Source organism: Pygoscelis adeliae, unplaced genomic scaffold, assembly GCF_000699105.1.
Source record: "Pygoscelis adeliae isolate BGI_AS28 unplaced genomic scaffold, ASM69910v1 Scaffold14, whole genome shotgun sequence".
Taxonomy (NCBI): Eukaryota; Metazoa; Chordata; class Aves; order Sphenisciformes; family Spheniscidae; genus Pygoscelis; species Pygoscelis adeliae.
The window spans coordinates 4,611,442-4,631,687 of NW_008825109.1; the positions used below are offsets into that span (position 1 = coordinate 4,611,442).

At 37.5% G+C, this 20,246-nt stretch overlaps 2 protein-coding genes across 2 annotated transcripts in view; one reads left to right on the top strand and one right to left on the bottom strand.

Annotated features, from left to right (window-relative positions):
* FLT1 (fms-related tyrosine kinase 1) overlaps nt 1-1,344 on the top strand; it is a 98,608-nt gene extending 97,264 nt beyond the window's left edge. The window contains exon 31 of the mRNA XM_009327748.1: nt 473-1,344. Within this exon, the coding sequence (XP_009326023.1) occupies nt 473-671 (199 nt within the window). The 3' untranslated portion in view covers nt 672-1,344. The remainder of the gene's footprint in view (nt 1-472) is intronic.
* A 2,589-nt stretch (nt 1,345-3,933) lies between these two features.
* Nucleotides 3,934-20,246, bottom strand: part of PAN3 (PAN3 poly(A) specific ribonuclease subunit) — a 78,019-nt gene continuing 61,706 nt past the window's right edge. Inside the window, exons 16-20 of the mRNA XM_009327749.1 lie at nt 14,808-14,947; nt 13,855-13,984; nt 10,803-10,867; nt 9,957-10,095; nt 3,934-6,882 (exon numbers count right to left, since the gene is read on the bottom strand). Coding sequence (XP_009326024.1) covers nt 6,742-6,882; nt 9,957-10,095; nt 10,803-10,867; nt 13,855-13,984; nt 14,808-14,947 — 615 coding nt within the window. The 3' untranslated portion in view covers nt 3,934-6,741. The remainder of the gene's footprint in view (nt 6,883-9,956; nt 10,096-10,802; nt 10,868-13,854; nt 13,985-14,807; nt 14,948-20,246) is intronic.

The window sequence follows — 20,246 nt, forward strand, 5'->3', positions numbered from 1 at the left end:
CCTGCTCAAAAGACCCCCAGCTCCCTTAGGAAGAACATTTAAGCGTGGGGACCCTATGGGGATGCACAGCACAGCCCAGCAGCAGCACAGATGCCAGACACTCCACACTACTTTGCCCTGCAATGAAGTTTCACTCCCCGGCACCTGCCACAAATGAGCAATGAGACCTTAGGCTAAGCAATCAAGTACTCCCCATGCTTACCAACACTCTAATACTTACAATGAACACAAGCACCTTCATAGTGATGTTCAGTCACAGCATCTCTGTTCAGTACGGGACTCGAGGGGGACACAGGAGGGCTCTTTCAGTCCTCCCTTCTGCTCTCCCATTGAGCAATCCCATCTGCATCAATGCCAGCCCCATCATCTGAGAATAAACAAAGCTGCTTCTTGTGAAGTGGCTTTGCTTAAGCCATTAAAACAAACGCCCGTGCATGTTAAATACACTAACAGTGACGCTGCTCTGTTACAGCGTGAAAGGTGCCAGCAGGAGCAAGGAGTCAGTGCTTTCTGGAATAACCAAGCCAAGAAGCTTCTGCAGTTTCAGCTGTGACCAGCTCAGTGACTCCAAGCGAAGATATACATACGGTAACACGGTGCTGGAGAAAATGAAAATTTCTCCCCCTCCTGACTACAACTCCGTCGTCCTTTATTCTCAGCCACCCGTTTAAGTACTTCTAGACCAAGATTTAAATAAGCATTTAATCCAAAAAGGTTCTTCTGAAACACTGTCAGTTTAAAAACTTTGACCCAAATAATTTTAATTATCCTAAAATTTAAAAAGATATCATTGGCTTAATCTCAGTGATCTGCTTTTCTACAGACTGCAACAAGCATACACAAAATATAGCAAAATACTAATGCTTAGGCCTTGACTTTCCCAAATGCTGAACACCAACAGCTGCCACTAAAATTGCCCAGTGCTTCTGAAAACCTGGATGGTCATAATTACAGAGAAAACCAGTTCACTGTTTGGTCCCTGGCAGCAGGATGGTATTTCATGCTCTAGTCACCCAGCCTCTGCTCGGACTCGGGTGCAGCACCGGGTCCTAGTCGGGAGAGGCAACTGGGAGCCTTTGGGAGCTCGTACCAGGCACTGGGGGATTTGCACCCTATTGCTGGGGCCTGTGTAGCACTGGAAAATAAAGGATTATTTGAGAAGAGAGAAACAAGAAACAGACCACGCTCTACAGTTTTTAGTGAAAACTCTACTTTGAGAAACTTGAGGAAAGGCTAATGCTCCGGGGAAGTTGAATTAGCTAGCTGGGGATGGGGCATTATACAGCTCTTACTGCTTTGGATGGCAAATGCGGCAAGGAGTCTTGCAAGGCAAGAATTTCAAATTTGTGTTGCAACAAACAACATGGCTCTGATCTTAGTTCTCCTCTATAGGAGAACTATAGATCAGAGCCATGGCTGCAACAACAGAGAATACAGATCAATTTAGTTTGGACAAGCCTGCTGAAATCAAGTATATATTCTTGATTATACATATATATATATAATTCAAAGTTTTGCACTTTGTCAGTATGCCAACACACACACACTGGAACCAAACCTCAAGCCAGGTATGTTAAAGCCAAGCTCTGTCCACAAAACCTCATGGACCTTCTAACACTGCACTGATTATATTTTATTTACGGGAATCTGTCTGAAAGGACAGGATGGCTACTAAACTGCATATACTTTAAATTAATTGATCACTAGAGAGTTTGAAGAGATTAGTTAGAAATGACAAGGCAATATCCTTGAAAAGTTAGGGCAGCTTTTCTATGAAGACAGTTGAATTTCCAGGTTAGTTACCAGTATATATGTACAGGAATAAAAATGTATCATTCATTTGCAACAGACTTTTGTATAGCATCTCAGAAAGGGCATGAATGTTCTTTGTTCGAGAAGTGTAAGGATGCACCATCCCCTTTCACCTCTGAATGCCACATTGAAATGAGTTGGCCATTAATACAGTAGCGCTGACATCTTCCAAATCAACAGCTACTACCCAATCTCAGCTTCTCGTGGTCCACTATAAATATATATTAACAAAAAAGCTACATATAATATGGTTCTGACCTCTTAAAACTCAGCTTAGGAACTATGACTTTAACCCACTAACAGACTTAAAGGCAAATGACCTTTTGCATACTTGCAAAGAAAAATGTTCTTGGATATTCAAGTAAAAGAAATATGTACCGCTACTTCCAAGTTAAGTATCAATTCTAGATCTTCCTGGTCAAGAGATCATCAGTTTTAAGTATCTATTGCCCTGTCCTTTGCTGGTAAAGTATATTTGATCTTGATCAAAACAAAAGGAAGTTTTAAGAACCACTTCTTAACTCCAATTGAGTAAAAACAGTTATGGGATGATGCATCTCAAAGGAAATGTTTGCACAATGTAAATATATAAATATGCTTTTTGTGCATAAATATTTAAGAAAACTGGACTACAAAGATTACTTTTATATGAACCCCCTAAGTTTCTTCAGATGTGAATAACTCTTATTTTGTCTTGCATTTTCTGTCTTCATATAATGTATTTTACTACTAAATTCATATAATAAAGTTTGCTTTTGAAAGAATCCAGAGCTCTGCCAAACTAGTTAATCCAGTGTCAGAGACTGCTGCAGCAGATGATTCAGCACTGGGCAGCACTAACACAAACGATCCATCCCATGGGCCAGTTTTGTGAGCAAAGAAGAATATGGAATAATTGCACGGAAGGCACACTTCTCACACAAAAGAGTGGATATGGTGATGGACACTCGTACCGCTCCCTGTGTAAGTGAGATCCCCCAGATTCAGCATATCTAAGAAGTGCTTACTGCTGTCTAGAAGCAAAAAAATTCAACTCTGCCTCTGGGAGAGGCAAGGTTTCATGGTGGGGGGGGAAGAAAAAGCAACCTACGGACGAACATCCATTCAACTGCCCCCCACGCCCGGTAACTGCTGCAGCTAGAAGATGTGGTACAGACGAAAGGACATGAGCTAGCACATTAGGCCTGGTAGATGCTCTCTCTTCTTCAGAGAATCTCCACATCCCCGCCCCATCTATCAGAAGCTGGGGATGCTACCTCCACAGAGATGTTCAGCTGAGTGCTCTGTGGTATACAGCATTTTATATTCTGATGGGATCTCCAAACCACGCTGCAGATAAAACTACACACGAGTGCTGGAAGGACGCAGAGATGAAACTTTCTCTGGGGAGGCAGAACGTAATGGGATCGCCTACTGCCACAGCAGTTGTGTAGCTGTTGCTGCACCTTACTAAGAAGGAAACTGGAGACTAGATAAGTGCATCAATCAAGCTTACTGCAGCTTATGTAATAAAATTTCTAAAGCACTGTAATTTAAAGGATAATGACTCCATGTTAAACGTATGCAGGGAGTATTGACAATTTCACATATATTGCACAAAATTTCACATCACATAAGCATGGTCAGGATTGGATGGGTATAGGAGATTTTACCCCACCAGTAAATCACCTCACCTTTGCTGCTTAACCATACAGAAAAATAATTCTGGGAAATAAAGCTGTCAATGACTCCACAAGCAAATTCTCAAATTAATATACTTTGTTATTGGGCAAAAAAGCTCAATAAACATGAAAGTAAGGGTACTTTAATAGAGTTTTCAAAATTAGGGCTTGTCTAGTAAAGCAGACCTGATCTGACAGAAGCAGATGTGACTTGACTTGGGAGTTAAGGAAATGTGTATTAGTACGATTCCAGACAACAACATCTCTAAGTTTTAGGACATCTGAAATACTGTAAGTGGCAAGCACTAAATGCGCTTTGTGACTCATGATTGTCTAAACTCTGAATTGCAGAGTGAATACAAAAGAAATATGATAGAATGAAATACAATTCCAGCACCAAAGTTGAAAAGCCCTGTATCCAACTTGAGAACTTCACATTGTCAAAATAAGGCCACGTTATTTCTGGTATTCTTTATTAAAAATACTGCTGTACACATGAAGAATGAAAACAGGATTAAAGATGAGTAACACATTGGGATCATGACATTAGAACTTAACATACTGGTGCTTTTTAGGGGAAGCAGTTGACACCTGAATTACTGAAACAAGGGCAAATCAAAAATACACAGGTACCCTCAACAAAATATTTACAATATAGTAAATACAGCAACAGAATTTAAAACAGGTACAAAAATTAAAATGACCAACATCAGATGATTTCAAAGGTTGTCCCTTCTGTGCTTTTAGCTGTAAAAAATAGGAAGGTCAGAATTAAATTTCCCATCTGGGAGGGCACATCTTGGTGGCTCTTTCTAAGTACAGATACACAGTTCTTCCTATGAATGGATCAAACTACAACTTTAGGACAACCTTCTAAATAGAATTAAAATGGGGTAGAAGGGCTCTCCCCAAAAAAACACCCAAGCTGAACTTTAGACTGTTCAAATCATTCCCAAATACAGACCAAATGAAATAAATAGAAAACAAAGCTCAACTTTTTTTTTATTTTATGTATTACCTGACACCAAATATTTTCTGGCTGACATTACGTATGAAAACTTATTAGCTGTCTACCTTTTTATTTTTAAACCAAGTCCTGAGGTTACTAGGGGCTGAAGCAAACTGACATTATGCAAATACACACAGGTTTGCAATTTAGACATGTCTTGCAGAGGGTGATTTGCTGGTCTAAAAAGGATGAGAATTCAAGCCCTATTTTACCCCTGCCTTACACTTTCACAAAATATTGGTCCACAAATTAAATTTTCAAAGGTTCCCAAACCCCACAACTGAACGGATGATCCCCTTTCATTTTCAAAGAAAACAATACTCGAAAAAACCTCAGCCCGCTTATAAATTAAGCATTTCATATTTCTTCTAGAATACAAGTACTTCTTTTTTGTACAAAAGAATTACAATATGATTTGTCAAAAAACATATAAAAGACAGCTGCTCTTCCTCAAATACATGAGCTAATGATAAAAGACTGTTTTGCATGTTCACTTTTCAAAGTTCCTGTTCCTTTTATATTAAAAAGAACATTCTGGCAACTGTTATCGTTTGAATATTAAACATTACGTTACTTTTAAAATTCATTCGATCAAATGCAACAATAATCGATTTTTAAACTCAACAACTGATGCTACCTAATGTGGATTCAACCACATTTTCTAAAATGTGTAAAGCATGTCCCTAGTCTTCAAAGCTTTCGATGTGAAGAGAGTTGCTTTTTTCTTGATGCAAGTCTCAAGGCGGAGAATCATTTTAAAGCTTATAAAAGTGGACAGAGAAATATTAAAAACTTCTCTGAAAACTACAAATATTGAGAATTATTAAAATTGATGTCAGTAACATCAGTTGCAAGTGCTTAGAGTCTGTCCTGACCTTTTGAGTTTCCACATTTTCTTCATGGTGAGCACCCAGTGCTATTAAAACATTCAGTGCTGGGAAAGGATAGATACAGTCTTCACTACTGCTTTAAGAAAGGAAATTCCTACATATTTGGCAGTCTTCAGTATCAAAGTGTAGGTGTTTAACTAGAAATCCCATGAATACCCAAGTTTGGAGACAACTGCATGTCCAAATATTGGAAAGGTAATTGAGGAGGAAAATTCCAGACTTTTGAGACTGAATTACTTCAGGAATATTCATGTGTTGAGTATTATCAAAAGTAATATTACTTTGGGCTAAGCAGTGACTGCAAAGGCACAGCAGATCATTATCCCTCCAGATTCAGGCTGTAAAACTTGAAAAGCTCTTGATGCCAGACAACTGCTGTGTTTAGTTAATCTTCTTTTAACAGTGTCTTTGTATCTGTATCCAGTGTAGCGTACCATAATAAAGCTGTGGTTCAAAGAACAGAACTTTATACAAAAATTATACTGTAAATAACCTAAAGTAATACACTCCTGAAACTTCAGGCATTTAAACAATTTCTTTAAAAAAAATCTATTAAAAAAATTGCATAAATGTAAATGCTTCTGACTAGCAGGAAAACATACAAACAGTTTTTAAAAGGCTCTGGTTGTGTTTAGAGCAAGTTTGATATGCTCCTTAAAATTATAGATGTTTTTCATTACGCTATTTTCGTCACTTTGCTTAGACAAAGTTTAAATCAAATGACAGGGGACTTTCTTTCCTTTTTTGTCAATTCACCGATACTTCACTTGACTGGTTTTACAAAGTTTCATCTTCTCACATTTCTTTGAGCTAACAGTGGGTGGCATACAGAGCTTGCATACAACACACTTTTACAGAGGTTACGAACTAAACAGTCATTAATAGAACACAATTTCTATTAAATTATTTACCTGGTCCTTTATGCTATTCTGGGTGCAAATAATATCAAAAATGAATAAATTTTGCTATATCCTCAGTGACAAAAATGTATCCCAGAAATGTCCTTGCAAAGAGTTTCCCTTAAGTATACAATGTGGCAAAACTTCAGAGATCAGAAAAGTCTTAAAAAAATTAAAATTAGTGCATATACAAGTGGAAAAAATAAAAGCAGGAACATCATGCACCTGATGTGTTCCTTAATCTAAAATAAATTCTTCACAGATAAAGCTTCCAATGGCAGCCTTAGCTCTAGGATAAGTGAAACATTCTTCCCTTCAAGTAACAGTGTACCTGACTGAAGTGCAAGCAGCTTTGCTCATCTCCTGTTTGTTTCCCAAATGTGAAATGAGATGACAACAACAATTCAGCTGTAGTGCAATTTGCTATTGGTTAAGTTCCTCAGCAATGTCCTGCATGCTTTCAGCAAATACTACAACTGACCATTTGCGGCTGCAATCAGTTCTTGAAAAGTATTTTCAAAGCAGCGTTTTAAATCGCTGTAAGTTACCACAAGTACACTCTTCTCATCTCTGGAAATGAGGCTTATTTTTTCTGGCACACCAGCATCTAACTGTAACAAGAATGCAAAAGATAAAATAAAAGAAGTGTGAAAGAAATGGCAAAACATTTCCCCAATAACAAAAGCAATCAATTTCTTGGCAAGTACATTGTTGTGGTGCAGTTCAAATCTGCTAACACCACAGAAAGGAAGGATCCGAATCGCACCACAACAGTGTACTTGCCAAAAAATCGAGACATTTTGGTCTTAACCTGATGGACATTCCAGACCTTTGGACTAGGTTACCATTGTTTTCTTCCCTTTCCATAAAGCTAATAATCCTGCAATGCTATCTTCCCCTGTGTAGAAAGCCTAGCAATATTTCCATATAGCTCCTGATGAACAAAACAACATTTGACATTACATTTGCACATAAGATCCATAAGCCTCCATGTAGGGTAGGTAAATTACTTCTTGCCCACTCTAAAATGAAATAATGGATGGACCAGCCCCAGGTAGTCTGACAACCAGCAGAAACCCACGCCTCATGTTTTTGGCAGTGCTGGAAACAAACTAGTTCCTAAGCAGTATGGTACATTTCATCCCTTACTCTTAAAAAAAGAAAACAAACAAAATTCCAAAAACCCACCAAAAAACCCACCAAACCAAAAGATTACCTAGTTATAATCCATAAACATATAGATAATTCAGGGTTAAAGATTAAAGTCTGTTCCACATTTGTTTTCATGTTTTGTTCTGACTTCTCAAATTCGATATTAAAAAATTGTATGTTACACTATGTACTTCAGAGATGCACTACTAAATCCTGATTTGGAACAGAGGAATATCCTACTTTACATGCTGAAGTCCCTTCCAGCACTATATCTTATTGTTCTCCTCACTTTGCAAGAAATGTTCATCAATGGAGAATTGTCAGACTTTCTTATAATGCAAAACTTTTGTAGCTCTGTTTTAGTCGATATATTGATATTTCCAAATACTCGACACTACAAACTTTCTTGTTCCAATACAGAAGGTGGGGCAGAGACAAGTGGGATATGACACTATTGAGACAATCTTTGGAAATACAACCCCAGCAAAATTAAGTAAATGTATTATAATGTCATACTGAAGAGCAGAACAACAATTAAATTTGTCACTGAGATGTTCCGCTAGCTGCTGTCTGGAGCAACACAGCAAGTTAGAAATTTCTTGCATTTTTCTTCTAAAATAATGTTCTGAGCATAACCTTAAAAGCTGAAACCTGCCAAATTTAAAGTTCCTGCTCTGTGAATAGCTTTAGAAGGACAAAAGCAAGCCAATTAGCTTTTAATTCCTGTAGAGTAGGATAAAACCACAAGTCTCTTCCAACATCCATTACAAAATATTATCACAATTAAGTTGTTTGTGAAATATTGTCTACTGTTCCCTTAGCATCATACAAGAAATCAGTGAATTACTTCAATGAATGTAGGATATGGAAGACCTGTATTAAGAAAGCCACACAGCTAACTAGAAACATCAGTATTTATGGCTTGCTTTCTCTCCTCCTATAGAGGCATAAATCATTATCTCAGCTGAAAAGATCCCCAAAACACCACTTTGAAAAAAAGGGGTTTTTTTTTAAACAATAGAGTAATTTTCATTCAAAAGGAATGCTTTTGGAGTGTAGCAAGAAAGCCCAGATAACCAATTCTACTAGTACACACCGCAGTTTCAGAAGTGTTTTTCAGAGTGTATTTCCAAAGTAGAGTTCTGTAAGCCTTACATTTTTTGTGTGCTGAGCCCACAACCACAGAAGAGAAGAGCCTCTGTTTAAAAGGGTAAGCCATGAACATTTATAGAACAAGGCATTCTTTGACACCGTCTCTTACCTGACCTACGAATTCAGGACTGTCCCCTCTTGCTACAGTACTGTACGGGTCACTGCTTTCAAATCATGATGGCATTTCACTGCCTATTTGAATATCAACATGCTTTCTTTTTGATTTAGCCTCAATCCCTTTAATGTCCTTTTTAAAGTGATTACAGACACCAGCCAGAAAGATAAAAAGGAGGTTAAAGAAATGCACAGCAGTGGTCTAACAGGAGATTAAAAGCCCTGACAATTTAGAAAAAGGTTTAACTGTAGTTAAGTCAGTTGTTACATGTCAAAGCATCTGAATATATTCAATTTTTTCTGGAAGAGAAAGTTGGCCATCCTAATCCTAGAAAAGAAAATACTAGCCACTGAAACTGAATATTGTCAGTGTCTGCATCACCATTCTCTACAGAGTGAGTGGAATGACTGAACAGCTACCAAAAAAAAAAAAAAGGGAAGAAGTAGCATCTTAGTATCCTATAAATTACTGAGGTTCAGCAAAACAATGTAAAATAAGTTGAAAGCTGATCTGCCAATAAAAAAAAAATCAGCTCATGTACTTTAACTTATGGAGCATGACAAGTTCTACAACTGCTGAAGATCTTGTGGTCTCTCACACGTCTCCCGCTGTTAATCATGAGAGTGCTCAGCTAAAATTTTGCTAGTGGTGCAGCTCTTGGAAAACTGCAAATAGCTTTGTTAAATCAACCTTGGAAAATGAAGGGCTGGAGAGGCTAGGGGAGTTATCAGAAGTGAACTTAACATTGTAAGTCAGAAATTTTCCAGCACTGTCCTAGATAGTAAGGATTTTGCACAAATTTCTATCGCAGTTTCCCTCCTGTCTCATACTCTGGTCAGCACAGTTTAGGAATGGATCCTCTCGCCTTATGACCATCCTCTGTGATAACTGTATCAGTAGAAAACTCTCCCAGTTAAAGGGGTTTTATGGATCCTTTATGCTGTGTTGAAAGACCAGAGTAGCATAAAGGGACCAGCATTGCTTATCCACAGTATTCAATGCATTCTAGATGAAAATACTGTATCTCATGCTATATTACTGAATTCCAAGTTTGAAATTTAATGTACTAAGTTTATTTAAAATATCCATAAATGTTTGAATATTAGCTTAGTGAATACATTGTTTTCATCCAAAACAGGGGGAAAACAACCATCAGTTAAATCAACAGAATTAACGTGCTAATGCCAACTTGCTTTGAAGTGGAATATTATTTTAGAGAAATTTAACCCAAACAAATTTTTAAAAGCTAACCCAAGTACAGTGTACCTTGTTAAGACATGAGATAATGTGACTGAGGTCAATCCAAGGAGTACCCGCTTCTGTCACCTGATGGAAAAGGTGATCTCGAAAGAGCTTTAGTAAATACCTGTCTCCAGTTTCTGACCACGTTGGGTCCTTCTGAAACCTGGTGTAAAACAAAGGCTCATATTAAAGCTCAGAAAGTTAAGAAAAATCAAAACCCACAGATATACATGACTCTTCAATCCAAACTGAGTAATCTTACTGCTCTGCTAAGCTACCTGTTATAATTTGCAGTTAAATTACAGTCTCACCTCTGCCACAAACAGAAGATAATATATTCAAAGTTTCTCAGCTGAAGTACCCGAAGCTAATGCCTACCAAAGGCCCACAGAAAAGTAATGGAAGAAAGCAAGAGTTATCTTCAACAAGTTTAACATGTAAATGTTAGAAACCAGCATTACAAGCACAACTCCAAGACTATTCAATAGGATGGAAAACAGACCATGAACACTTCATTTTTATGTAGCAGTTGATAAAAACAAGCTGAAAATTAACTAGCTTAAAACCAATATCTACACTATTTGCTACAGTTAAAGCAAGCTATGATTTCCTCAAAAACTATTGTCACTCACAAGAGACCTCTAAGAAACCATACGAAAAAAATTAAGCAACTTTGGCATATCTATTTGTAGCCTTCTCTTCTCCTTTATTGAAAATTTTGGTCAGAGTCGCTTATCTTGTTTTTCTCAAGGCTTCTTAAATACTCATTTCTTCAGGGGCAAATGTTTAGCTTAAATTTATGAGGGAAGAAACCGTGCATTGCAAACTGGCTTTTACATACTCTACACCATGAAAACAAGTATTTCTTACTCTGGTCTCTCATTGATTGTTCCCAATTTTGCTAGAAGCCTAAACAACCTTCCATTTTGCACCTCCTAAAAAAAAAAGAAAGAGGTTATTAAAGTTTCTGAAACGTAAAATTAAGACACTTATTTGCAAAAAGATATACAGCCAATGAAGCACTATTAATGACAATGATTTATTTATTCTAAGAAGAGGGTATAATTTTTTTCAGAAAGAGATCAAATGCATCATATTGTGTATCGGTAGCCCAGTACTAAATTTAGCACCTCATTTTCAAATTATAATGGGGAGATTTCACAACTAATGACACCTTGCTGCCCCAGCAGGAACTGGATCAGGCAATCTATTTCTTTGTGGAAACATTAAGTCTAGTCTCTTGCCAGCCTAAACTTACAGGTATGCTAAAATACAGTTAAAAGTTAGAAAAGTTAAAAGTTAAAAAAGGAGGAATATGTTATTATATATACACACAGTTATCAAGACCTGTAGAAGTATATAGTATAATACCTTATTTCTAGTAAAGATGAGAAGGAACACAATCTATCAGATTTGTTTTTCAGATTTGCTTTGTAGGCCATTATTAGTAAATATTTAGCTACAATAATGTCAGACTAACATTCGAATTACAAATTGATTTCAAATATAATTTTGGAAGAAGTTTTTCCAAAAAAAGCTAGACTTTAAGTCTTAAAACAGTATAAATTCTGAGTCCATCAGTGACAGAGACAAAGCAATGAGAACGAGCTCACACAAAAGACAGAACATCAGAATTATAGATGCTTAGAATACATGCAATTGAAAAATTGATTTCATACATTTTTCCTCATGAGTTAGGATGCAGTAAAAAGAGTTACATCCTAGCTTACGTTAAACAAAAGATTAATCCACAGTGTAAGTAAAAGCTGCTCAAAGCTGGCAGGAAAAATAAGATTCTCTCCCGATACTATTCATATTCTCCAATGGCCCAGCTCTCCAACATTATTCACGCTAAGCTGCATCTCATTCCATCCATGATCATATTGATTTCAAATGAATTCAGTCTGGAGTAGATTACTGTGCACAGCTGGGTAAATAAAGTAGGTCAAGGTGATAATAGCTTGACCTCATACAACCTATGGGTTACAAGACTTCTATTACCAGTCTAAAACCATACAGCAGAACAGCTTGTACCACAATTGTAGCTACACTTGGAGACTGACAGGGAAGACTTACCTTGTCCAGCTAGCAGAGGTCTATACAACCTCCAAATAATTTTTTGGTACGTGGTCAAATACACAAAAGCCCAAACCACATCTGTGTGAATGCCACTGCCTTGCAGATTCCCAGTCAATGGTGAGACAGCTGAGCAACAACACTGGCACTAAGTCTCCAGGTGGCCTCTCTGCAGGGTTGGTAGCCTGTAAGGCAGGGAGCTCTTCTACAGAGTGGATTAGAGGACTTGAAAAACTGAGGCTTTGAATGCTGTGACATATAGATGATGGGAATATTAAGGTGAGGAAGGAAAGGGATAGAGTAATGGGGTCACTGCTGTGTGAAATGTAAGCAACAAAATATTCATGGCTTCAAGAAAACAAAAGTTATTAACTACGTACAAACCACTTCCAGCATCAGAAGCCCATAAGCTACAGATGACTACGTGCTTGGAGAATACCAGGAAAAATATCATACATGCTAGTCTTGTTCTAATATTCTCCCCTAAGCATCTGCTTTGGGGCGATAATGAAGCAAGGGTACCAGGCTAGATTTAAGGGATACTGTAGCTCTGATGTTACTGAGGATGTGGTAGTACAAACAAGTTATAGTACGACAGCTAATTAGCAACTGTTATTTATCACTGCCAGGTAAACAGCTATTGCCAAACTGGGGGCTACGCAACAACTTGGATTTGTAGTGGCTCTGCTCACCTGCCAGTGGTAAGCAACTGCTACAAACAACCTGATTGAAAATGCAGACTGCTTAATGCTGATTACAAGACAATCTCCATCTTTGTTATGGGAAAAAGTCCCAAATTTGTGCAGGCACATTGGGCCACCTGAACAAGAAATGATTGTAAACATCTTCAGAGCAGGAGTAGTGGTTGACTCTGTCAGAGTGGGAATCTGTCATCTAGAGCTTTGCATCCAAAGTAGATACTGCCTTGCTCTTCTACAGCTCTTTGCTTCTGATAGATTTCAGTATCTTTCACTAAGGACGGAAAAACTGTTATCCAACAAGCCAATGGTGGAGAAATTAAGAGAACCAGTCCATCAGAATCCCAACCATTGGTCTACTGCCTCTTAAAAAAAATTCTCAATGAGAGCTTGTAATGGAAAGGAGTCACAGACCTTGATTAAATCCTTCAAAACTTAATACCCTATCCTACACGTATCTTCAGCATCATGAAAGCCTTCTGTAATATATCTCTGTCTTGTTAGAAAATCCTATGATCAGTGGCTTCTGATGAGCAGACACCCCTTCCTGTTGAACAAATACACACTAACATGGGACAAAGTACGTATTTCCTTTGTAGCTAGCACTTGATACCTTGACTGAACTTGATAGACTAACCAGACCCACACAGCAAGAGGCACATACTTCGGGGAAACTGAGGATAGCAGCCTTTAACCTCCATGATCTAGCATTCATTTGGAAAGGAAAACGTACAAGATCAGTAAATGGACACTGGAATCCAAATCTATCCAAGAATTTATAGGCAGCATTTGTTGCTGTATAACCTCTAGCACAAACTACACGATCGTGTGTGTGATGACATACATGGCTTTATTTACCGAGAATACTACGTTTTAACCATTCTATAAAGAACATCTTTTCCCCAAGACTGCTGGTTGGACATGAAGATGTTACTTTAGTTAAAGCCCATCTGAGGACATCCTAAAATTAGTGGTTCTCGGAGCTCTTGTACTTTCAATACCTTGAGCTTAAAAGTTCTCAAGTCTGCAGACAGATTACCTAGGTTGCTAAAACAAATGGAAAAAACAGTAGAAAACATTTCCTCTTAAGGTACAGCTGTAGGAATACTGACTATAGGTCTTCCTGTAGGAATTACTAAATGATTTACCTTTGCAAGGTCTTCCTCTATAACATCATTTCGCATTTGAGCAGCATCCAACTGAGTATAGAATCGTGCACCAATCATAGGCATGATATCATTTACACTGCGAAGCCTGTTTTGGTCAGTCAGCAAATACCTGCCAAAATATCCCCACCCCCAAAAAGATTACTTAAACATGCTGCATATGCCAGAGAGATTATCCTATTATGATTTTATAACTATTTGCCCCTGATGTCTATTTAATACACAAAGTTGACAATTGCAGCATTTCTTAGAAAAAAGATATTGACAGAGAAAACATGTGTGTTAACTTACATGTATACATCCAGTCAGTTATTTATACAAGATAGGAGTGTACTTTCATGGAACTGCATAGTTCACCCACTCAAACAGCAAGAACATAAGCAAAAAGAGAGAAGACGCAAAGATTCAGATTGTCATGCAATTGTTTTTCAAATGAGGGAGGTGACAGATTTCTACTTTTCCCTCTTTGGTTGCAAGAGGAGAAAGGCTGACTACACTAAAGAACGACACAAAACAATATGCAGCCAAGAAAAACTAGCGCTCAACCCTTTGGTCAAAAAGGCAACGTGCCTATTTCTCAACACCTTCTGAAACTGTAAGATAATACTAGCATATTGCTATGGTAGATAATAGGCAATGAAGTCCAGTATTGAAGACAACTTAAAATGCTTGTTTTGTTTAAGCTCCTAATTCTTAAGAGCTTTAACAGCACTTAGTAAAGAAAGGACATTGATTTTATTAGATACACCATGAAAACACACATTATACAAACAAATTTATATTATGTTTAATGAGGCACTGACTGTGCAGACAACTCAATGACAGTAATTGTATCTGTAATCTTACTTACAAATGAAAATGTCAAATGATATTTTTAGATGCATGTTTAAAAAAAAGTAGTAATTTCCTTTAAAAGATTTATTAAGCAAACTTACAAAATCAGATTCTTCAGATCAGAGGAATAGTTGATTGTCACCAGTTCCATTGCTTTCTGCAAATTCTCTCTCTGAATTCCTGATAAAGAATTGCAAGCCAAAGCCAACACAACTTTCCCCAGGGAGATCAGATCTGCTTGCTAACAGGAAAAACACACAGAGGTAAGATTCTTAGTATAGATAAATATTAACTATGGTACTAGATGTTGTTTAAAAAGAGACAGTCTTCAATAACCTTAGAAGAATTTGACCAACTAAAATAAGTGCTATTCAAGTCATAGTTCAATACAACTGTTCAAGTTACAGTAGCCAAAATGTACAGAGGAAAATCTGTCCTGCTTTTGTGTCCTGATACCTAGCAATTTCTACGTACTATATTTATCTTTGAATGCTTAAAATTTACCTGTCTTTAGCTTAAGGATATTACTCTTGTGTAGTGAGCAGAAGCTCTGCAAAGATATTCTCCTAATCACACACCTGCTCGCTCCTGACAAGTCAAGGAGTTGGTGGCAAACAGAGCAAGTCTTCTTGATATGAGACACAGAAATATCTACCAAGGATTATTTATTAAAACAGAAACATCATTTGCTGGACTCAAATCTTTTCACACTGGCCATCCAGTGTGAATTCCAGACTGGAATCCACACCAGATTCCAGCAAATGGTGTTTCTGTTTTAACAAAAAGCTCCAAGATTTTCACCTCTGATGGACAGTGTGAAAAGATATGAACTGCCTGAAATAATTAGCCAGGAACAGGCCTGTATAGCTAACAAATCAAGCAGCATCACATTTTATGAAGAAATCCTTAGTATTACTAAACACTTCCCTAAAAAGTAGAACTGCTCTTAAAAAATGAATGCTGCATACAGGCTGCTTTGCCACAACAGAAAATTCTGCCAATTTTAATAGACAGCCACCAGAAATTATTTTGAAAAGCTATACCAGATTTTAAAGCTCACCCCTAAAAACAGGAACCTAATATAGTAGCGGACAATGACATTCACAGCAAAAGCTGCCTGATTCTTTCCAGGGAAAGGCTTTCAGCTGCACACAACTTGGCGAAACTTGAAACACCTGCAGCTTTCCATGCTGGATGCCTGCTTCAGGCATCATGAATTTAAGAGTCAGCTAGAGATACAAATTTAGTATTTTCCTGAGTTTTTTTTTCTGAGAAAGTAAGATATTTTTGCAAAAGTACAAAAGTGAAAGCTACTAATTATTGAGAATTTCAGCTCCATAGTCTAGAGCAAGGCTATGCCATTTAGCAGAGAACACAGTCACACAAGGAATATACCTTCTGTCATTTCTGTAAGAAAGGCTGAAAATTTGGCAGCACTGCAACATTAGAAGTTCTGTTTAGAATTTGGCAGCTTTATAAACGTGCTGTGATGGTGAACGTGCCATAGCCCCTCACAGCTCTTCCACCCAGAGGGGTAACCATGTTTGCTGCCTCTGGCTGCAGTAACTGAGCAGAGCTTTCCCTGCAGCCCCATCTCCCAGGTGTTAAGGGACAGAGTAAAGAAAACCTTTCCAGGTCTCTCAATGTCCCCACTGTTTCCATATCAAGTTTGATTAAGCAGCACAATTTAAAGATGGATACACAACATGGCAGAAGTTAAAAAGCATGGTACTCTTGTAGCTAACGAAGACAGATACAGGATGTGGAAAATGAGACAGAAATAAGGACAAAGCAGTGGAGAAGGAGACGGGACTGGCATTTGCTAGACTCAATTTCCTAAGGAACCAGGAATTCTTGAGTATCAGCATTCCTTTTTACTTTGGTAAATAGAAATGAACCACAGCAACAAACCCCATTTTGGTGGGAACCCACTTGCTTCCACTACCAAGTAGTCAATTTGAGCAGCAGAGGACACTGCTATAGTACTAAACAGGAATCTTGCTGATGCAGTATCTATACAGAGACATATGTCACCTGGCACAATGGCATTTTTTTTTTCTCTAAAAGACTTAGAAGAAACATGTAAATATTTGTACTAACCACAATATATCTTCTTTCTGCAGTTCCTGACTTTACACTTAATACCTTCCAACTTTTAGTAATTCATAACGATGTATCCTATATAAATTCTCTATCATCACACAACCCTGAGACACCGAAAATATACAACTTCAGGCAAGACCCTATGAAAACATAGTCTTCCTTTACATAGGTGTTTTCATAATACACATTGCATTAGATTTTAAAAATGGTTGAGAAAGAATCTTACATTACATCAGCCAGGAAATTCTAAATTCAGGCTTTTGGTTTTTTGAGCATTTGACTCACCACCTTAATTTTTGTTTGTTTTGCAAATTACAATAGAAAAACTAGCAGAAATAATACAACACACCAATGCAGCCTCAGACACACATTTCAAATTACAGTCAATGCTTAACTTGTTTTAGTTGCGAAAGTGGCTTGGATTCATCCCACTAATTTTAGGAACTCAAACTTCAAGTGATTCAGTTAAGAGTCTGATCGATTTAAGATCTCTGTAATTCCGTAAGACAATTCAGATTTTGAGCAAGCTGAATTGCTCTCTGGAGGCACCTCACTATTCACTGACAGCTGAAAACCTGAAAGAAAATGTTATTAACAATGCCCAATGTTTGAAGTTTTACAAGTGCACAAAGACAGGCAGTAATTTTCCTGTGTGATAGGGGAATCGTAGAATATCTTGAGTTGGAAGGGACCCATAAAGATCAGGATTTACGGAAGTCAGATTCCTATTTTAGAAGGGACAAAGCTACCATCCACTGACCAACTCTAGCCATGCAGACAGGGTACACAACTTCCCAGAAGCTGGGGTACACCATCGTTTCTATAAGGAAGCAACCCACATATGCCTATTAAGCCCTAACCTCCCCTCTGAAAACGTCAACAGATTCAGCTCTTCCTGCTTCTAGGCAGAGAAAGGTTAAAGGAGGCACACAAGAACTACTACACCTCCTTAGAGCAGGGACACCAGAAATAAATGCTGTATTCCTGTAGTAGCCTTGCTAGTGCAAGGTACAGATCAACATGTTTATACTCCATACCGTGTTTTGCACGTATCTATGGATGACACCAGTTCTTTTGCCACAGACCTGCCAGAAGACTTTTGCTAGGGTAACTATCAACAGCGACTATTAAGTCATACTAAGTTGATTCTCAGCTTCAAGGAAAAGCTTTACACCTTTTAAGTACAGGCTGCCTTTTGGTCAAAAATGTACCTTGCATGCAACTAATGGACATTTAATTAGCAATTCAATTCATAACTGTAACCTGTACCAATCTTTTTATCATCTCCTGAAAGCTTTGCTAGTAAAGATTTTATCACCATCATCTAGTTCATTGATAGACATATTAAATAGCATTAGACTAAAAACCAGCCTCAGGAGATAAACTCAGAAACAGCCCCCTTCATTAATGTCTCCCTGTTATCAAATGAATTTCAAGTGTGTCAGTGAGCAATTTAAAAGTTAATTGAATACGTACCCTTTCCCTTCTGCATAATTTTTTTTAATATTAAAAGGTATGTGCTACTATGCCAAATGCCCTGGAGATATCTCAGCATTTTATACACTTGGCTTTATCAGCCAGACATGTAAGCTAGTCAAACAAATCTTATTTTTGACAAGATCCATTTTCCATAAACTCTTTGAAACTGACATTACTTTGTTTATCCTGTTCCACTGCTTTGCTTGGATCAATATCAGCATCATCCACTCTACAATTCTGTGGATTCACTTATTAAGTTCTGGAATTGCACTTAGAAGTCCCTCCAAGTTCCTAGATTTTTTTTATTTTTTTTTTTTTTTAAGTCAACAATACTTCAGATGCCTCTTCAGCTAGTTTCTTTAAATTTGGGGAGGTGTATGTGAAAGTTATTTTGGTTTGCTAAATTAAAAATATTTACTTTGTGCAAATGTAACCATATAGCCCTCATTAAATCAATAAAACTTACGCTTTCTCTTCATCTCGTATGGAGAGGACTCACCTTCATTTCATTTTATTCCAAATACAGAAATATTTATTAAACCTTTCTACTGTTGCCTACATCACCATTTACAGTTTTCTCATCTGTATCTCATAACTGACTGACACAAGACTTAAGGATTGGGGGGTGGGAAGTGATGTGCTGGAATTTATACAGATTTAACACCTTGTTTTTAATGCAAGCGGCCATTCATATTTCATTTACTTCTTCTTAGCTTCCCTTATTGTTGCCTTTATTTAACTCTTAAATGACCATATAAATTAATGTGTTTAACACAGATTGTAATGAACAATTGCATTCTTTTTACATAGCCCCTCACTGTTCTGGCCAAACTCTTTCCTATCTGTATCAACAATGGGAAATAGCCAGAAAGTGACAAATGCTAACAAAAATACCTTCCTCCATTGAAGACAGCAACAAGGAAATGCATATTAGCTGGGCAGTAAACCAAGAGATAACCTACATTTTTAACAGTCACAGGAGTCCCAGAGGAATTCAGGAACTGGGTCATGGATCGAGAGGAAAAAGGACAAGCAGCAGCTGTTATTTTGTAATTTTATCTGGCTAGGGCAAACAGAGGTAGAGGATGATAAATGACTCCTGAATTTCAAGGAATGAACTCGGTCCAGAATCTCTGAAGGAACAAAATGGATAGTGAAAGCCTAACCCTTCTAGAGGAAATGACAAAAAAGAAGGCAATACTGTATTTTCTAACTCCAGTTTAGATCTTCCAAAGTATGTATGTAAGAGCACTTCTCTTCTGGTTTAGCAGTGATACCTGAACAATTTGGATACTAACAATGTATAAAACATGCAAAAACATCCCCCCTAAACAAAACTAGGCATTACCAAGCAAGTTAGTTGCCAAGTGTTGGGCTGCTATGGTGGTAAATGCTTTTGACATATTCGCGTACCTGCAAGTATTTTTAGATTTGTATCTCCAAGTACATTAAACATTTTGCTTTAAAATTACTGGAATGTCATAATATCTCAGGAGGATCTCTTTCCCAGCTGCAATTAAAATAAATTTAAAGTAGTATTTAGATTTTTAAAAAATCTCATTACATTTTTAGGCACGGAATCCCTCACTTGCATGTATTCCTATCTTCTCTCCGCTGTATTCCACTAAATGATTACCAGAAGCCCATTGCTATGTAGCTGGGCAGGGGGGAAATCCTTTGATGTACTCATAGTACACTGAAAATTGCTTTACTCTATCATTAAAAAAAGTTGCTATGTTCTAGGACATGGTCTCCAATAAGCTAGTTTCTACCTGGCCAAAGTTCAAACATTTCATTTATTACTGGAAGACTCTGAATGAGCAATTTTCTCACAGTGAATAAGCTCAATTAATGAAAATAAATTAAATCCAACTCCCTACTGTAGCCTTTCACTCCCAGTACGGACAGGGTATGTGATGACTGCTGAAGCAATGTACTTTACCCTGAGGGGAAGTTAG